Source organism: Micromys minutus (assembly GCF_963924665.1).
Source record: "Micromys minutus genome assembly, chromosome: 22".
Taxonomy (NCBI): Eukaryota; Metazoa; Chordata; class Mammalia; order Rodentia; family Muridae; genus Micromys; species Micromys minutus.
Window position 1 is genome coordinate 37,866,891 of NC_137957.1, and position 19,201 is coordinate 37,886,091.

Genomic DNA, 19,201 nt, shown 5'->3' on the forward strand with positions numbered 1-19,201 from the left:
GTTTTGTATTTAAAATTTCTCAGCAAGTGGGTATTTTATTCTTCGGGGTAGGAGATGGGGAGAGATAGGAAGTGTGTCATAGGAAGAGAGTCCCCTATATTTCCCTCCCTCCTCCTCCTCCTCACTTCCCTCTCTCCCTCCACTCCTCCTCCCTTTCCCTCCCCTTCTTTCTTTCTCTCTTTTTGTGTCTTTCTCTGGTTCCCTGTCTGTCCATCTGTCAGTCCATCCTGTCTGTCCATCTATCGGTTCGTCCACCGATCTGTCTGTTTCTGTCTCATCATTTGCCCAACCTGTCAGCAAATGGGGCATTTCTATAGAAGAGACCCAGGATCCAACCATTTTTGCCATCTTCCCTGTCACCCTCCGCCCATCAAGCCTCTGTGAGATCTAGGCTGATATTCTGCAGTTCATTTCTGCTGGTCCTCACTTCCTTCTTCCCCTGTTTCCCTGTTTAGTCTTTTATTAACATGTATCTTTAAAATATATTGTATCAATCATCTGTTTAAAATTCCCAATAACTTCTAATACCATTCAGCGTAAATAGAAAGTAAATTAGATCAATTGGTGGTACAAATTGAGATTAGTGGTTTGTTTTTTTTTTTTTTTTTTTTTTAGGATGAGAAAATGCTAAAAATAATTATGTGACCTTAATCTGGGGTCCTCTTCCCACACTGCCATCATTTCTCACTTCTCACCCACTCTGCTGCATCTTGGCCTCTCTATTTCAGCATCAGTTGTCTCCATCTTCTGAGATTGCCAGGCTAACTGACCCAGAGTCCTCACTTTTCCCTGCACAAGCCTGCTTTCCTTTGGAACTTTCTTCTACAGTCTTCACAAGGTTTTCCTGGGGGCCACTCCTAAGCATTTACCCCCTTTCTGCACCTCTTCCCTTTCTCTGCTCAACATGTTTCTTTACATCTGTCCAAGCCTACAGTGATTAAAAAACAAAATAACAGGATAATGGGGCATGTTAGCCAACACTAATCCCAGCACTGGAGAGACAGAGGCAGGCAGATCTCTGAGTTCGAGGCTAGCCTGGTCTACAGAGTTCCAGGACAGCCCAGGTTACACAGAGAAACCCTGTCTCAAGCAAAACAAAACAAAACAAAACAATAGCACCAACCAACCAAACCAAGCCAAACCAACAACAACCCATTTCCTCTGCAAATTAGGGGTTTCCCCCAAAATATTTATAGAAAGAAAGAATGAACTATGGATATTTTTGAAAGATCACTATTTAGTAAGTGTGTAATATCCAACACAGTCAAACATAAAATATAACTTTATAGTTACTTTCATGTAATTCAGTTCCAGTCCAACAAATACGTCTTAGACATGTATTTCATAGCAATCTGGGCTGGTGAGAACTTTGGGGGCTGGTGTCCACAGATTGAATACAATACAAAGAACAATGGCCTTCAATTAACAAACACTGTGGGAAAGAGATAGGAGGCATGTAACAATAGGGAGAGAGTCCCCTCAGTTCTCACACACCTCCTACCACAGGCCAGAGCAGCCACCTTCACAGTCCTACAGAGCTCCCAATATCTAATACCCTTAATCCCCATTCTGATTTTGAGGGTTCTGTGTTTCTTCAAACTGCCACATGTGCTTGGGTACACCTGACTTCCAGGTTTGTGCCTCTCATATGTTCGTCATCATTAAGCCTTAGTATCTCAGTGACCCATGACAAAACTTTGACATTTTGCAATCTGGTTTCTCACGGTTTGCAGAATGTTTTGACCAAATGTTGGCAAAGTGAGATCATCAAATAGAACAAGAACAAAACAAGCAAATGTAAAACGGACTTTTTAAAAAGAGCTAACTGGGGCATTATTAGACTGTTGGAGGAGAAATCCATGCAGGTGGCCGGCTGGCTGGGAGATGGCTCGGCGCAGCAGGCAAAGTGCTCACACGAGGATAGAGACTTGAGCTCGCATTCTGAGCTCTTGTATAAAAGCTGCGTGTGGGTAGAAAGCTAGGGGTGCAGTGTGTGTGTGGAGAGAGAGACAGGCAGATCCCTGGAGCTAGATGGCTGGCTAGTCTAGTTAAATAGGTGAGCTTCGAGTTAAGTGAGAGACCCTATCTCAAAAAATAAGATGGAGAGCCATAGATTAAGGTGTCTGATATAAACTTTGCCTGTGCACACACACATGCATACATGAACACATATACACACACATGCACACACACACTTATCTATTCAATCGATCATGCATTTATTGACTAGACATCTATGTCTGGGCTCTCTTTTGCTGTAGCTTCTTTAAATAATTTTAACCAATAACTCTTGTGTGAGTTTTGTATAAACTAAAGGCACTTTTTTTTTTGAAAAGGTGCTATTATGCATTTTTAGCTATAATCCCTAAGGAAAGAAATATCTTAAGCTGGATATAGTTAATTGTTATGGGTTACTATACATAGCCACCTACAGTTACATCTGAGGATGAACTTCAAGATGATAGACACCTTAGTACATTCTATAAGTAACTTAGAAAAACTTGAGAGATTACTAGGTAGGAAAAAGGTACTCCTCTCAAAAGTCAAACTCATCGCAAAGCATGCTCACTGATACCAGAAAGCTAGATGCTTCTTCCTTCCTCTACAGCTTGTTTTAAATCAGTGGTTCTCAACCTGTGGGTCTCAACCCACTGGTAGGCCAAATGCCCCACCCTCTCACAGGTGTTGCCTGAGACCATTGGAAAGCACTGATATTTACATTATGATTCATAACAGTAGCAAAATCACAGTTACTAAAATAATCTTCTGGTTGGGGTCACCCCAGCATGAAGAGCTGTGTTAAAGACTCTCAACATTAGGAAGGTTGAGAACCACTGTTGGAAACCATCCAGGGGAAATATTAAGTCTTCCCTTGTTTTAAGTATTTTTTCCAATGTAAGCGTACACTCACTTCTTAACCCAAAGTCTGAAATGCAAACTCTTTCAGAGGTCTCTACAACCTTAACAGTCACAGAGTAGTCGAGTTTTAGTTTTGTCTTCTACCTAATGAATTCTTCTCCAACATTTCCCCCACCTATGTAAACTGAGGGTGGCACATGCCAAGGTACACATTGCGGAGGCAGAAGACAATTAGCAAGAGTCAGTTCTTTTCTTCCACCATGTGTCCTGGGATTGAGTTTAGGTCATTTGGCTCGGCACAAATGTCCTCAGCTACTAAGCCATCTTGACAACCTTCCCTTCTACTTTGAAGTTATATTAGAACTTAGTCATGTTGATAATTTCAAAGTAAGCTCATTATCCCAGCTCCCATATTGGCTAGCTCAGCATTGACTTGACCCTGGGTTACTCTGACTCACCAAGCCTCCATTTTTGTGTCTATAAAATACACTTCGTGTTGATGCCTGATCAATGGGGTTCTTTTTATTTTGTCAAGACAGAGGCTCTACATAGCCCTGGCTAGCCTAGAATTCACTATGCACACCAAAATGGCCTCAGACTCATAGAAATCCCCCTGTGTCTGCCTCATCATCACTAGGTTTAAAGGTGTGCACCGTCACACCCAGCTTCAGTAGGGTTCTTGCAAGAAAACGGGATGTAGAACGCTTACAGGGTTTTATCCATGGGAGGTACATAGATACTAGCTCATCATCATGATTTAGTTTCGTCATGAGCCGATGTCAGTAACTGAGCAAAACAGCAATTAACGAAAAAGCATTGTATTAATTTGTTTTATGCTTTAAGTTAAAAAAGTCCCAAGTGTTGTTCGACACATGAATGTAAATACATGCAAAAACTCAATTGGCTTACCATTTTTCTGTGTTATAGAATTTATCATCAATTATTAAAATCCAAACATTTCAACCTCCTGAAGCAACAACTAAATGTTTGGACCTCAGAGGGCATGCCATCTTTACAATATATTTGGGGGTGCTCATCATACACCAGCCGAGGTAACTGAGTTAGTCCATAAGGGACCTTCCACCCAGTAGGCTCAAAAGTAAGGAACGTATGAGGCTCCCAACTCTTTCCTAACACCCAACTTGTCACAGCTACATTTCAGCTTAACATGCAGAGTGGAAACCAAAGTCAGAAAGACATGACCCAGCAGAGTAACTGTAGGAAAAACCATTTAAACTCTCCACCCTTCAAATTACTCATGAGTAGTATTCCTTCCTCTCCGTGACGTTAAAGTTCCTTTTCAAATACTCTCATCCTTGTGAAGTGCTTGTTGATTGATTAGAAAATAAAAATGGATTTTGGCCACTGCGTCATTACAAGTAACATCCAATCCAACTTAATTTTACTTTTATCCAGAAGTTAAGGGAAATGTGACCTGGGAGGTGGGGAGGTGAATGGCTTACTTACTCGGTGACATGTTTGCTGCAGAAATATGAGACTATGAGTTCACTCCCCAAAGCTCATGTAAAAACTAAAATCCCAGTATTGGGAAGGTGGAGGCAGGTGGATCCCTGGGACTCTTGGCTGACCAGTGAGCAGGGGGTTCAGTGGGAGAATTTTTCTCAAAACACGATGTGGGAGTGATGTTGGAAGACAGACAATGTCCTGCTCTGGTCTTTGCATACATGTGCATACATGTGCATACATGTGCATACATGTGCACACACAAAAATACATACACACCCATGCTACACACACACACTCACACGCACGCACACAGGCATGCACACATGTACCTGGGGGGGGAGGATCAGGGAGAGAGAGAGATGATCTTAAGATACAGATATTGTTCATTCATAAAAACTCTCCAGAATTTTTTAATACGTAATTTTTAAAAACGGAACCCCCTGGCTGACATCACAGGGTCAAAGCTGTGTCCTTGGTGCCAAAGAAATGTCTTAAATAAGACTGACAAAATCCCTACACTGGTTAGTGCCATTGTCTCTTCAAGGACTCCTCAGAGGTCAGGGTCCTCCCCCTGCTCCTGCTTTCTCTTACTGCTGCCCAAGAGTTTACTCTTCTCTCTTTGACTGTGATATAGTCATTATGCTCGGAAGAAAAAAAGAACCTACTATGTGGCTCAGTTGGTTGTGATCGCTTTTTGTAGATTCTTTTAGTACCTAGTCAATGGAACAAGGAGTGGGCAGTGGTTATGCGCAGAGAGACAGATAATCTCTACACCATTGCTTACGGTGCACACAATCAAAATTCCACTTCCCGGAAGCCTGGAAGACTGGGGGACCTAGAATGATTTGCTCTCTCTCCTCCCTTTCCCACATTTTCTGTTCCCAGGGGTGATATAAGGGGCCTTCTTTTCACCCTGAAAGAGCCTAATTAACTTATTATCCTCTCCTCCAAGGCTGTCATTATCGACTGCTCTGTCAAATTGACTAAGCCCCCAGTTGACAGAGAATCTTGAAATCAAACCACCTGAGCCCCCAGGCTTGTCTGTGCCTCCCACTGGGGCTTTGGCAACACATAGTCCCTCCATTTCAGGATTTCCCATTTAGTGCGCTCGAAGTTCTGTGGTCCTGGCAGACCGTAATTGGAGCAATGCAAAAAGAGGCCAGACAGATTGAATTGAATGCCACGTTCCGTTTTCCCTCCCTTGTGTACAGGGCAAAGGATGTGCTTAGAGATGTTCGGCTTTGTTCAACAGTGGTAGTTGTTTGATTTTGTTCATCAAAATCTCATGCACTGGAAACATAAGCTCCAAATTCTTATGTTGATAGCATTCGGTGTTCGGGACTTTAAAGTCACTGGGATTGCATCAGGGTGATGGAGCTCGTAGTTTTCTAAGACTAGAGAGATGCAAGCTAACAAAGTTGTTTTGTCAAAACATGGGAGGCCCTTTTGCTTTGTTAGGATGCTGAGCAGATGTTGGTACCATGATGTTGGACTTTGCAACCTCCAGAACTATAAACCAAGTGCATGTCTATTCCTGCAAACTGCAACATTCAGCCATTGTTTACTTTTGTAAATACCCCTCTAGGGGGCGCCAAGCTGAGTGTGTGCTGGCCTCTCCAATTAAAACAGAAGTCTGCTAAAACGGCAGGCTCAACTGAAATACCTTTACAAAGTGGATTCAAAGGCTATCTTGTCCATTGAAATAACTGATTAAAAACTATAGTTTCTGCTTGAAATTTGATATAAGCGTTGGTGACAAGGATTATTTAATGTTACGCATAAATGTGTGCATGTGCACAGTTTTGTCTAGATACCCACGTAGGTATTATTTCTCAGGGGCTATTTACCTGCTTCTTCTTCTTTTTTTTAATGGGGTCCCATTGACCTGGGGCTCACCACATAGACTAGCGAGGCTTTGGGATCTGCCCTCTCTGCCTTCCCAGTGCAGAGATTACAAGTTTGAGGCACTGTGCCCAGCATTTTTTGTTTGTTTGTTTGTTTGTTTAACATGAGTTCTGGGATGAAAAACAGGTTCTTGTGCTCAGAAGGCATGCACAACCCTCGATAGGCTGAGCTATCCAGCATTTGCGTACAGTTCGGGTAACTGTTAGTCATCTCTGAGTAATCATGGAGCTGCTGGACTTATCCAGTGTGATAGAGTTAGTGAGCACGCCCCTGCCGTCTGGTTTCCCACACTGAAATTGCTTCTTTACAGATACGATGTGAGCCTGCGGATCAACACCAAGGCAGTTTGAGAGTTCAAACCATTTGTTTGTTTCTAACACAGAGTGTTCTCTGCATGAGAAAACCATGAGTCTAACTTCTCTTTCTCTTCCCTGTCCTAATATCTTTGAAAAATGTCCATCCTGAGAGCGTACTATACGGCTTACAACATTATCGAGGAGAACGGAAACAGCGCCAAAGTCCTCCTTGGCTCTGGCTCCAGTAGCACTATTCTGGAGTATTCTGGGGGGTGGGGGGGTGAAGCCATAGAGACAAGCAGTAAGGACTCCACGTGTCAGAGGGACGCAAGAGAAGAAGTCACTCCCATACTGGACCTCGCATCACGCCCCTGGTAAACAGATCCTCTCCCTACCCAAAGTCAGAACCAGGTGCACTGAGAACAGAGCTTGACACACTGTGGGGGGGGGGGGGGCGGGGAAGCAACAAATGTCTGTGAAGTGCTGGCATCTGGGAAACTCATGAGTAGCTTTATAAATATGCAAGGGAGCTAATCTCGGTGTGTGCAGCCTTGTGTCATGCACATTGGATGTATGCCTGGCACCTAACTCCCATTTCTCAAGCGGGGTAGTGTTGACATCTTGGGCTAGATAGTTCGGTTAGGGAAGGGGTGGGGAATGCTGTCCTGTGCATTGTCTAGGACTTAGCTCTGTCCCTGATTTCCACCCACTAGGTCACAATGCTATTCAGCACTCCTCAGGGCAAATATGCCTCCAGACATCAGCAAACGTCCTGACGTCGGGGGATTTATATAAAATAACCCCTGGCTGCAGGTCACTTATGTAGTCTTTACATTCATGGTAGCTATCGGCATCAGAAACCTGACACCCTCTCTCTCTCTCTCTCTCTCTCTCTCTCTCTCTCTCTCTCTCTGTCTGTCTGTCTGTCTCTCACCTCAACATCTTTATTTTCTAATTTAAATTTTATTTTATGTGTATGTGTGTTTTGCCTGCATGTATGTCTGTGCACCATGTGTTTCCCTGAGGTCCACAGAAGCCAGAGGATGGCATTGCATCCCGAAGTACCGGAGTTACAGGGACTTGTGAGCCACCAAGTAGACGCTGGGGATCAAACCGGGGACCTCTGGAAGAGCAGCCAGTACTGAGCCATCTCTTCTGCCCTCTTTTTGTTTCTGAATCATTATTTCTTTATCTACTGATTGAAAGCACCGGGGTCTCTTAGTCTGCTTTCATCTTGTCTTTTGTATTCATGTACCTAGGGAGAATCTGCCTGGCTGCTTCTATGAAAGGTAAAAAGGCCTGTGAGGTAAATACTTCTAGCTTCTTTGGGCAGTTAGTTATGCAAAATGTTTTGTTGGGGCCCGCAGGTGAAATGATGTCTTGCTAAAGCAAACATGTGAAAGACTATTTTCCCGAAGCAGACACAGCTGAAAGGATGTTTGGATATAGCAAACATTTGGTAAAGGAGTATGAATCTGACCCCACAGACAGTGGGAGAAGAGCACTGAGCCTTGGTTTGCTCCATCTTGCTATTCTTCGATACAGACACACATGTGTTGGTTCGCCTTACATAGCGTTGTAGAGCTCCACAGTGGTAACGCTGCCATTGAGAGAAACTCACCCAAGAACTGCTCATGAGGTTTCTCTGGCAGCTGGAGGCTTCAAGGGCCTTGCTTCGGGCCAGTTGGCAAACCTGGCATTTTTTTTTTCTTCAGGATTGAACTACAGCTGCTGGTTCATGCCTGATGTCTCCCTGCCAAGAAGACTGGACTGTAGCTGCTGGTTCTTGTGTGTTGTCTGTCTGCCCAGAGGACTGGTCTGCAGCTGCTGAGTCATATTTGGTGTTTGCTATGGGACTAAACTGCTGCCAAAGAAAATCAAACTTGCCCCCAAAGAACTATTGCTAACAGGCCCACTTCCGCCACATCCTAATAACTTTTCTCTTCTGCTACCTCTGCTGGGTGGTGGACTAGAGGAGAGGCTGAACCCTTATTAAGAGTAGGTTGCAAAAATTTTATACCTACATACCTATTCCCCACCCTCAGGGGAAGCAGGGAAAATATCGAGAAATCGGACCTGTAGCTGGTAAGGCTGATTTACAAAATAAGCATGACCTGACATTGGGCCCGGAAAGAAGATAGACCCAGGTCCCTAACAGGAATTTGTGTATGTGAGCCTCAGACCATTGTTTGTGTTCAAAGGAATTGTCTTTCTTTTCTTGCTATACATTCTTGGCATCTTAACACCAAATCTCTATAGGGTGTGTGTGTGTGTGTGTGTGTGTGTGTGTACACATGTATGGATTTGTGTATGAAGGCTAAGACTGATGACTAGCATTGTCCCTAACAACTCTTCTATCTTATTTGTCTGTGTGTGTAGTGTACCTGTATGCCTGTGTAGTATAGTGTATGCATGTACATGTGTGTGTACCTGCTCATAGAGGTTAGAGGTTGATTGATGCCGTGCATCTTACTCAATCACTTCTACACCTATTTGTGTGCATGGGTGTAAGGCTTGTGTAGCATGTGTGTGTGCATGTGTGTGTGTGTACATGTGTGTAATGCCTGTGTAGCATGCATGTGTACATGTGTGTGCATGTTTGATGCATGTGTTGCATTGTGTAATGTATATGTAGCATGTATGTCTACATGTGTAGCATGTGTGTAATGTATGTATAGCATGTATGTGTACATGTATGTAATATATATGTAGCATGTGTGTGTACATATATACATGCAGAAGCCAGTGGTTAAAATCAAGTTCTTTTACTGAGTCTCTGCCTTATCTTTTGAGATAGTACAAACCCGGAGCTGTTAACTGGCTAGATTAGCTAACCAACCAGCAGGCCTTGGGATCCATTAATGGGTACCAAGGATCTGAACTCAAATCCTCATGTCTGTATCCCAGGCGCTTTACCTTGCTTTTTGAGACAGGGTTTCTCACTGACCCTGTGTCTCACTGGTTTTGGTCAGAGTAGCTGGCCACCAAGCCCTGGGGGTTCTCCTGCCTTTACCTCCCCAGCACTGAGGATGCAATCATGCACTCTCACACCCATATTTTTGTTGGTGGGGGTCTAACCTAAGATTGTCATTGCTTTCGAGGGAAGTACTTCCCAAGCCATCCCCTCGGCTCTTCTCTCAGGATCTATTGATGAGCACATTTTTTTTTCTCCCTGGCTTTGTTGTTATTTACTACCTCCTTATGTTACAGATATCAGGATGATGCCAGTACGTGCTTCATGAGCAAACTGCTACCTGGAGGGACCAGCAGCCTTTAAACATCCTGAGCAGCATGATGGTTCGTATCTCTTTCTATACGCACAGAAAAACAAAAGTCTTAGAATGCTGACTGAAATCCAGCCAGTGAGCAATCTGCCTGAGAACAACCACACATCCATGTCCCAGAGTGAGGAATAATTTATGACGAACCTCATGAAAAATTCTAATTTCATTCATGTTGCTACAAGCATAACCTCATGCTTTAAAAAAAAATGTGGGCTGGTAACATTTTTCTACCTCATTTTCCTTATGGTATAGAGTTAAGCAGGCGTCCTTACCTCTCCTCCGGTGCATGGGAAAGGATCTGAGTATCTAGACGTGCAAATAGCTCCCTTCTTGACAACGTCATCTTCCAGGCCAAAGGTAGCTGAGCAGTTTGTTGCAAAGTACTTGTAAGGCTTCCAGGTCTTCCCAAAGTCCTGGGACCGGTCCAGCACCATGGCTGCAGGCCTGGGGGACTTGAACACCATAATTAGGTGAGTAAAGTAGAATTCTGCTTCCAGGTCTAGCTGGATCTTTTCTCTGTGCACATCTTCTGCAGACTGCCACCATGTACGGGGGAACCTGAAGGACGAGTCGGCCATAGCAGAGGGTGGGTGGGCCAGGTGAGGGTGGGCAGCATTACATTTGTCGCACTTGGGCTGCCTGCAAGTGAGATCAGCATTCTCACTGTAGAAGCAGAACAGTTCGGTGGCGTTCTGGCCACAGGCAGTGTCTGCCCGGAGCTTTCTTCCCAAAGCCAAGTTTCCCATGCGAGGGTTGCAGGCCTTCTCACAGCGGGAATTCGCTCCAGCTACTCCATTCAATCCTGAGGAGGGGGAAAGCATATGTCACTCAAGACCAACCCAGGGGAAATGGAATGCTCTTCTGTGTTCATAATACATCTATAACAGTCAAGGTTTCCTCCAAAGACCCTGGGCCTTTCTATAAAAAGAAGAATCTAGCAAACAGGACCATGAACACTACCATGTATTCACAGTGGTTCATGTATACAAGTGTGTGTGTGTGTATGTGCTTGAAAGATAGATGATAGTGTGTTCATGAGTGCAAATGGATGTATGAGTGTGCACGTGTATACAAGGAGGCCAGAATACCTTGGGTATCATTCCCTAAGTTTCCATCTATCTTGTTGCTTTTAGATCTCTCTCTCTCTCTCTCTCTCTCTCTCTCTCTCTCTCTCTGTGTGTGTGTGTGTGTGTGTGTGTGTGTGTGTGTGTGTGTGTATCTGTCTGTCTATCTGAGTGTATGCATATGCACCACGTACATGCAGGTGTATCCCCTGGCATTGGAGTTTCATATGGTTGTAGGTCACCTGACATCAATACTGGGAACAGAACCCCTGACCTCTGCAAAAGCATCAAATGCTCTTAACCAATGAGACATCTCTCCAGCCCTCCACCTTGTGTTTTTGAGACAGGGTCTCTCACTGGCCTGAAACAAATAGGTTAGACTTGTTAGCCCATGAGACCTACGATCTTTGCCTCTCTAATATTGGGTTATATGTTGGTAAGGATTGAATTTAGTGCTTCATGCTTGTGTGGCAAGCATTTTAGCAATTGAGCTAATGATCTTCCCATCTCCTTCATGGTGTGTGTGTGTGTGCGTTTTATATGTGTGTGTGTGTGTGTATACACATATATATGTATATATAGTAAAGGGGTAGTTTTCTAGGAAAATCAACACAAGATAAGCTCATAAATATACAGTAGGACCTCATTTCAGGTGGCAAAGCTAGAAACCACTGGTTCTCAAATGTGTGATATCCATGCCTAATATTAACTAAATATGACTATGGGGGGGGGGACCAAACCCTCCAAACTACCGAGCGACAGGAACGCTTATTGTACCTACTCTTGGCCTCTTGAGTGCTTCTTCCTATGACAGGCTGTGGTGCACTTATCTGTTTGCTTACCTGGAGAGTGCTGCTGGCCTGGTACACCAACAGCACCTCTAACAACTGTCGTGAACAAAACACCTTTTAAAGAAACATACACTGCCTCCCAAACTTCCAGCCCACCTTAAGGCTTTGAAAGCACTTAGAGTGATGAACGGGATCCACTGATTCACATTCTGACGTGTTATAATCCTTTAATTTGGGTTTGTCATGTTAATTATGAATACCTTAAGCAAAGAACTGTCCATTTAAGAAAAATTAAAACACAGAGGAAAAGAAGGAAAAAGAAAAGCCAACCCCCAAATTCTGGCTAATTGGGTGTTTCTGTTTAAGAGACAGAACCTCTGAACTGTTATCACAGGGGCACTGGATGGAGCCAGATGACAACTTTGGCTGGAAAGAAGAGATTTCACACACTGACAGTCACCACCTCACACAGGCTTGCAACCAAAATAAAGGGTTTCCTCGGGCAATTTTTTTTTTTAATGCTTCAAATGAAAATGTGCACCAAGCCGGGACTCTGTTTGCCATTGTTCTGATTAGCGGGCGCAGCAGCTGCCTGTGGCCAGAAACACACAAACACCGTGTCCTATGACTCACCTGTGAAGCGTTTCAGGGGGAAAGTCACATACTGCCTGTACAGTCTTTGACTTGCAGCATTCGCCTGTGCTCCTTTACAACCTCCAGACTGCGCCCCACGGTGGTTGTCTGTTGTTTGTGTGTTTGTGTTTGTTTTTGTTTGGTTGTAGCGTGGCTTGAAAAGGGAAAGGCTTATGAAAAGTAGGGAGGGTGTGAACTTGTGCACAATGAGTGTGATCAGGAAGGATTCGAGTGAGATCTTTAACAGTGAGATGTTCGACAGATCCTGAGGGGAAATAATACTTTTAAAGTTTCTACCTAGTAATAATTTGATTAATAGTTATCAGCGCTAACACTGTAGAGGCTGCACCCTGAGAGAGGACGCAGCCTCTTAAGCCTGGATTTAGTTGCCAGCAGCTCTGGGGAAGGAAAAAGCAGTCCAACTGAAGAAATGCCTGCCACAGTGCTTGGAACCTTCTAGTCTGTTCCTCTAACCCACACTCCCCTTTCTGGAGTAAGTCAAGTCCCTCTGAGGGATGGGGGTGGGGTTGGGTGGGGTGGATGAAATCAGACCCTCACCATTTTTCCCAGTACCCCCACTGTGCTGCACTTAACCCAGCTGAAAAACAGGTAGCATGTGAGAAGGAAGGGGGAGAACTGAAAGAGGCTCTGGGACTCAGACACAGCAAGCCTGGAACCGGTGGTCTAAGGGCAGTCCAAGAGACACAGGACAGGAGCGGGAGGGAGAGGGGCATCTGCCTGCTGCCCGTAGTCCAGTTACTGAGCCAAGGAACAGACCCGCCTCCCACCTCCTGCAGAGCTTCGGCCAGGGTACCGATTCCCCAGGGGCAGTCAGCCAGCTCCCGGCAATCTCCACCTGAGTGATCACCCCCCATGGTCCCAGTTCCGAGTTCTACTGCGTTGCAGCCAACGCCCCGGGAAGAGGGCGCTCACCGTCACCCCAGGTGGCCCTACCTGGTTCTCAAGTACACAGAATGAGATCCGGGAAGGTGCCGATCTCTCTAAAGGAGAGAGCGGTCTCAGCCCACGCACGCCCGGGGTCTCTGGGCCACCCCTCCTCGTCAATCCTCAGGCCATGGAGAGCCCGGGGATGGCGAGCTGGGTCCTTTGTTCCCCTCACTAAGTGCAGAGGCAGGTTTTTTCCCCCAAGCCAAACCCAGAAAGAAACACTGATCTCTCGGTATCTTATGCAGGGCGTACCCAGGATATCTGGTTATTCAAGGACGCTTGTATCTCAGCTGCAGGGGGGGAAATATCAATAGTGTTTGAAACTGCGGAGTCGCGGGCAAAGGAGACGGAACATGGCCACTGGCTTCATCCTCAGTAGCCGAGCTCTGGGCTCCCTGTCCGGGATCCCCTATATCCCCCAGCCCCCGAGCCTGGGTGGAGGGGCAGGAGTAAGGGAAGAGGGGTGGGGGCCCGGCCGCGTCACCACCCACCTGCGGCCACCGCGGAGCAGCCCCAGAGCAGCAGCAGCCGTGCGCAGCTCCCCATGGCCGGGCAGCTGCGGGAGCGGGTGGGATGAAGAGGCAGCGGTCCTCGGGAACACCCAGGGCTCTGTGGTTCTTCCTCCTCCCGGAGCGCCAGGCTCGCTCAGTGGGCACCGTGGGCGCAGAGCCGCGGGCCGGGGCCGCGCCAGGCGGCGGGGTGACCGTCGCGCACCGGCCTGGCGGGACCCGGGCAGCTCAGCAGCGGCGGGAGCCCCGGGATCATAGCCGGCCGGGCCACTGCCGGCTGAGCGGCCCTGAGGGCGGGTGCGCCGCTCGCCCGGGGCTCGGCGCCCGCAGCCGACGCTGAACTTTGCGAGACCTTTCACTTCCCGGCCGCCGCCGCCTCCCGGCTGTCCTCCTCCGCTTTTCCCACCTCCTGTGGCCGCCGAGGCTCGGTCTCGTCCTTCTCCATGGGCAGTTCCATGGGATGCATTTTTATTGCACCGACACCGCGGCGCTCCGGTGCCAGCCCTCCTCCTCCCCTCGCACCTCCACCCCTTCCTCCCGCCCGCCCCCCGCGCTTGACAGCCCGGGCGGTGCAGACGCGCGGGTCCGGTTGTCGTCGCCGCCGCCGCCCAGGGAGGGGAGTCTCTGCCGCCCCCGCTGCGCGCATCTCCCCGCCTGACCTCGCGGGTGCCCTCCAGCACCCAAGGGCCTCGCCTGGGAAACAGTCTCCCACCTTCTCCAGGAACATTCCTGAGAGAGGTTGACTCCCTCTGGATCAGGTCAGGGCATGCCAAGGGGCTTAAAAACCCGCGAAACAGGCGAGCCACTACTTTCCAAAAATCACCGAGCAAAACAATCTCCCCCCCCTTCCCCCACCATCACTCCAGGGCACCCATTCTCTTCGAGTTCCACGGTCTGGGTTAGGACTTCCCCCACCCCCAATTCTGCCTGGGGTACCGCCACTGAACGCACAAGTGCCAAGGGTCCTTTAAGTCTCTGCTGCCTTTGGGGGAGGGGGTGCAGTCCAGCTAACAGCCACTGCCTACAGGAGCCTAAGGTGTACCCGTTTTGGTGTAAAAGATGTTCTCACAGAACTCAAGGGCCTGAAAGACCAGGATCCCTGATCAGGGAATGGGCTGTTTAAGAACATCCCAGTTTGGGGCAGCAATATAAGAAAGAGAATGCCTGGGTCCTAGGTGCACTCACACATTCTTCAGAGTATGGTGTGCAGGGGAACCATAAGGTTATGAAATATCTTACGGGGAGCAATTTAGCAGGAACCACAAGCAGCTAATTGTAGCTCAGGGCTGGTGTTTATGGAAGGAGATTAAATAGCACCCAGCCTGGGACTTCTGCAACTTCTCTGAAAGTACAGTTCTGCTTACACATCCAAGGAAATTGGCAAACGTTAAGTCGAAGGCAATTTTGTATTGCAGCATTCAGTGTGCGCCTTTGAATATTTTCCAGAAAGTTAGTTGCTGGGTAGATACCGTTCAATTATTATACATCATCAGCCCTACAGATGGGACCAATTAGAGCTTTGGGGGCACACGTAGATATTATTTCTAATGACCAAGCTGGACACGTAAGTTTCTCTCCAGAGAAACTGAGTTGAGGTTAGCGTAATCTGCTTGGGAGGCATTAAAGTTATTATTTTGGCCAGAGCTCGAAGTAGCAGATGATGTGGGAACTGTCACCAGCTTTAGAAAACAAACTGTGAGCTTTCAAATCCTGGCCAGGGTGGAGGCTTCTTCGCCTCTCGAAGATGATGCTTCTGATGAGGTTGCTAAGATACTTCTCTCAACTGCTCCTTTTATTAAAGGACCAACAGGGAATCATCACAAGCTAAGGCTCTCAGCCCAAACATTACCCTACAGGCCAAGAAAAAAAAGAAGAGAAAGACAGTACTTACTACTAATCTCTGAGTCAATATACTAAGTGGAGGCAGAGCTAATTCATGCTTGGTTATGAATTTCAAAAGCCTTAGTTGGGTACTTCCCTGGTTGCTTTGTTACTAGTATGTCGCTTCTTCAATAAAACAGCAAAGACCCATAAATGGCAGCTATACACTTAGATGATCCAAGACACAATTACATTTTATTTTCTTACATTGCTCGGTATTCTTAACTGAAAACACTTGTCAGACAGGCAATAAATGTTTTGACAGTTATCTCAAAACCATTGTTTTAGGCTAAGAATAGAGACTGATAAGAAAGGCGGTGAAATAAGAATGATTCATTCCCAGAGTTCTAGAGGAATGTGTGCTCGCCACATCAATACTTTAAGCGTGGACCAGCTCAAGAGAAAAAGGTAATGAGCATTCTAATAAATAGGCGCAATGTAGTGGTTCCTGCCTGTAATCTTAGCCCTTAATAGGACTGGCAAGAGAATCATGCTTTCAAGGCCAGCCTTGGCTACATAGCAAGTATGAGGCTAGCCAGGTCTACATGAGACCCTGACTTTTAAAAAAAAAGGTACTTATCTAGTATAAGTTGTTACGAATTATATTTTCATGTTGAAGAACCCAAACTTAACCAACCTAAGGAAAACATGTTCGGGGCAAGGACATTGCTGATCATGACTTTGTGTTATGAAAATTTCAAGAACAGATTCGGAACTTTCAAGGCGTCCTGTGTCGGGTTGGGGGGGGCGGTGTTGGATAAATCACAGAATTTCAATAGCAAATTTCCCAAAGCCACAAATGAACAAATTTAATGTAGAACATTCCTGACAACCAGAAGGATGTTAAAAGGACTGTTGATATCTACAACAGAAAGCCAAAAGGCCCACACACTGAAGTCCTCATTCACAAGTGCCCCTGGGCCATATCTAAGTTTCTCCTCCAATCTCAGTGTGTCTCAGTGTGCGGGGTGCTTTTCTGGGGCTCAGTGTATGAGAAGAACAAGGCCAAATGGGATGGGATTCTGCTAAGGAGAAGGGATAAACAGAGGCAGCCCAGAAGCAAGAGGATAACAAAGCAGCAGACATACAGACGAAAACATTAACAGTAGCATCCACCCCGCCTCAAAATAACCCCCCCCCCAGCAGTGCGAGGCCTGTTAGCACAGAGACAAAGCACCACAAAGCTATGAAGAAACCACTCTATAAAAACCCAGTGCAAAACCTAATGACCGAAAGATATTCAGAACCAGATGGGACCCTGGACCCCAACTCTCACCCTACCAAGAACCCTGCTTTCGCCGTGAAATCTCTGCCTATTGGCCACACAGTTTTTCTTCTGAGCACCCCAATAAATAAAAGAATCAAAAGCATGTCTCCTATTTGAGCACTGGTTTTATTTGACTGTGGCATTTACCTTCTTTAAAGGCATTTGCAACTAACTCTCAGAGTAAATACGGAGTTCTCTCTTTTAATAGGTGTGTATGTGTGTGTGTGTGTGTGTGTGTGTGTGAACGAGTGTTGAGACAAGGTCTCATTAAAATAGTCTAGGTTGGCCTAGCCTGGAACCTGCTATTGAGGTAGCCCAGGCTGACCCCAAACTCTTAGTGTTCTTGCCTTAGTCTTCCAAGTGCTGGGATGAAAGCATGGAACGCCTGTTCGGTCTCTGAGACTTTAAAACCAGGTTTGATTGTTCCACTTAAACACCTTCTCCAGGTGTTTTAAAGACTCTTCTTCATCCCTTTCCAGATCTACACCAAGTACACAATACACCTACAAGTCAACTCTAAGCGTGATCAATTAGAATAAAGTAAAACTTACAGTGTCCTTTGAGTCTAGGGCTTACATTTTCATAGCCTAAGAATACACCTGCAGGTTTCTAACACCGGCTAATAAAGCTCCGAGTCAAGGTACACGTTTTGTATGTATTGGTTGCGTACAGGTTATTAAGACTTAGTGCATAAACTCATATAGTAAAAATTCAAACAGTATTATTTTTTTTAAAAAAAGGATTCTCAGGATCACATTTCTAAATTTAAAAAATAGTTGGGAGAGATAGATAACCTTGAAACAATGAGGGCCTGGGTTTCACCCCCAGGACCCATGTTTTGAAAAGAAAGTTCAGAGCGCAGAGCCCATGTTTGGCAGCTCAGCACTAAGGAGGCGGAGAGAGTGGGTTCCCAGAGCAGCTCTAGGGCAGTGAGAAAATCTGTCTTTTTTTTTTTTTTTTTTAAGAGGGAGGGGGTGTTGGAGGTTGTGCCTGAGAAACCGAACACAAGACTGCCTTGTGGTCTGCACAGGCAAATCAACCGTGTACACAACACACACACACACACACACACACAGAGAGAGAGAGAGAGAGAGAGAGAGAGAGAGAGAGAGAGAGAAAAGCAAAAGAAAAGTCAGAATATTTATAGCAAGCTTATTCTCCTAAATAGAAGGGTATATATCTGCTTCCTGAATAAGGCTGCTATACTTATGTGACACTCATCCTACATTGCCAACAGAAGTGGGGACTTTGGAAAGAGTCCAATTATAATGATATCTGGTGTACTTCCCTCAAGGTACGAGAAACGTCATCTCTCTAGCCCTCCTCGAATGAATGTGTGCGTACGGCAACCCACAAAGAACTGTACAGAGAGAGTTGAGAGGGATGCCATCACCAAACTCAGAGCGTAAATATGTACACACCTAATGACCACACTGGCTCGAGGTTCCTAGACCTGAATCTCATTGCTTATCAGTCTGCTGTAGATAAAACCCCAGGTGAAGAAGGTCAGATCAAGTGTTCCTATTGAAATCATCTCCGCCTTCTCCCCTGCCACTGCTAAGCTGCTCGAAGGCAGAAGAAGTTCGGTGCAGTCAAGATTCAGCGGCACCGCCAAGCGGAATACACTGCTGCTGGAGGCGTAGTAGCCTTAGACCCTGCTCCGAGAGGTGTTGAAGACAACCCTCATCCACAACGGCCTAGCACGTGGCATACACAAAGCTACCAACGCCTTAGACAAGCGTGAAGCCCATCTCTGTGTCTTTGCATCCAACTGTGATGAGCCCATGTATGTCAAGCTGGTGGAGACCAAGCACCAAACCTACCTGATAAAGGCTGACGACAAGAAGAAACTAGGGGAATGGGTAGACCTCTGTAAAATGGATCAAGAAGGGAAGCCACCGAAAGTGGTTGGTTGCAGTTGTGTAGTGGTTAAGGACTATGGCAAAGAATCTCAGGCCGAGGATGTCATTGAGGAATACTTCAAATGCAAGAAATGAATAAATAAACTTTTGGCTCATTAAAAAAAAAAAAAAAAAAAAAAAAAAGATCATCTCCTATTCTGTTTTCTACCTGGTCTCTGCCATTCAGCTGCCCTTTAGGAACATCACCTTGGGAGCTTCCTCAAGTCTCAATCTAAGCCTCTTTCCACTGGTGATGTTTCTTATTTCAAATGCTTCCTGGCTACAACTGTTCATTCCCAAGGAGAGATGGAGGGAGGAAGAGGGAGGGAGGAAGGGAGGAGGAGGGAGGAAGGGAGAGGGAGGGAGGGAGGAAGGGAGGGGGAGGGAGGAAGGGAG

The 19,201-nt window shown here is 46.1% G+C and overlaps 2 protein-coding genes across 2 annotated transcripts in view; one reads left to right on the top strand and one right to left on the bottom strand.

The window, feature by feature from the left end:
- The window catches only part of NTN4 (netrin 4), a 103,799-nt gene extending 89,572 nt beyond the window's left edge, over positions 1-14,227 (bottom strand). Inside the window, exons 1-2 of the mRNA XM_080935338.1 lie at positions 13,739-14,227; positions 10,084-10,613 (exon numbers count right to left, since the gene is read on the bottom strand). Coding sequence (XP_080791464.1) covers positions 10,084-10,613; positions 13,739-13,793 — 585 coding nt within the window. The 5' untranslated portion in view covers positions 13,794-14,227. The remainder of the gene's footprint in view (positions 1-10,083; positions 10,614-13,738) is intronic.
- Positions 14,228-18,315: 4,088 nt separating this feature from the next.
- Positions 18,316-18,901, top strand: LOC308434932 (small ribosomal subunit protein eS12-like; the record flags this gene model as incomplete). Its single annotated transcript, XM_080935381.1, has 2 exons — positions 18,316-18,409; positions 18,570-18,901. The coding sequence occupies 2 exons, from the start codon at positions 18,316-18,318 to the stop codon at positions 18,899-18,901; spliced, it is 426 nt and encodes a 141-aa protein (XP_080791507.1).
- Between the last annotated feature and the right edge of the window lie 300 nt (positions 18,902-19,201).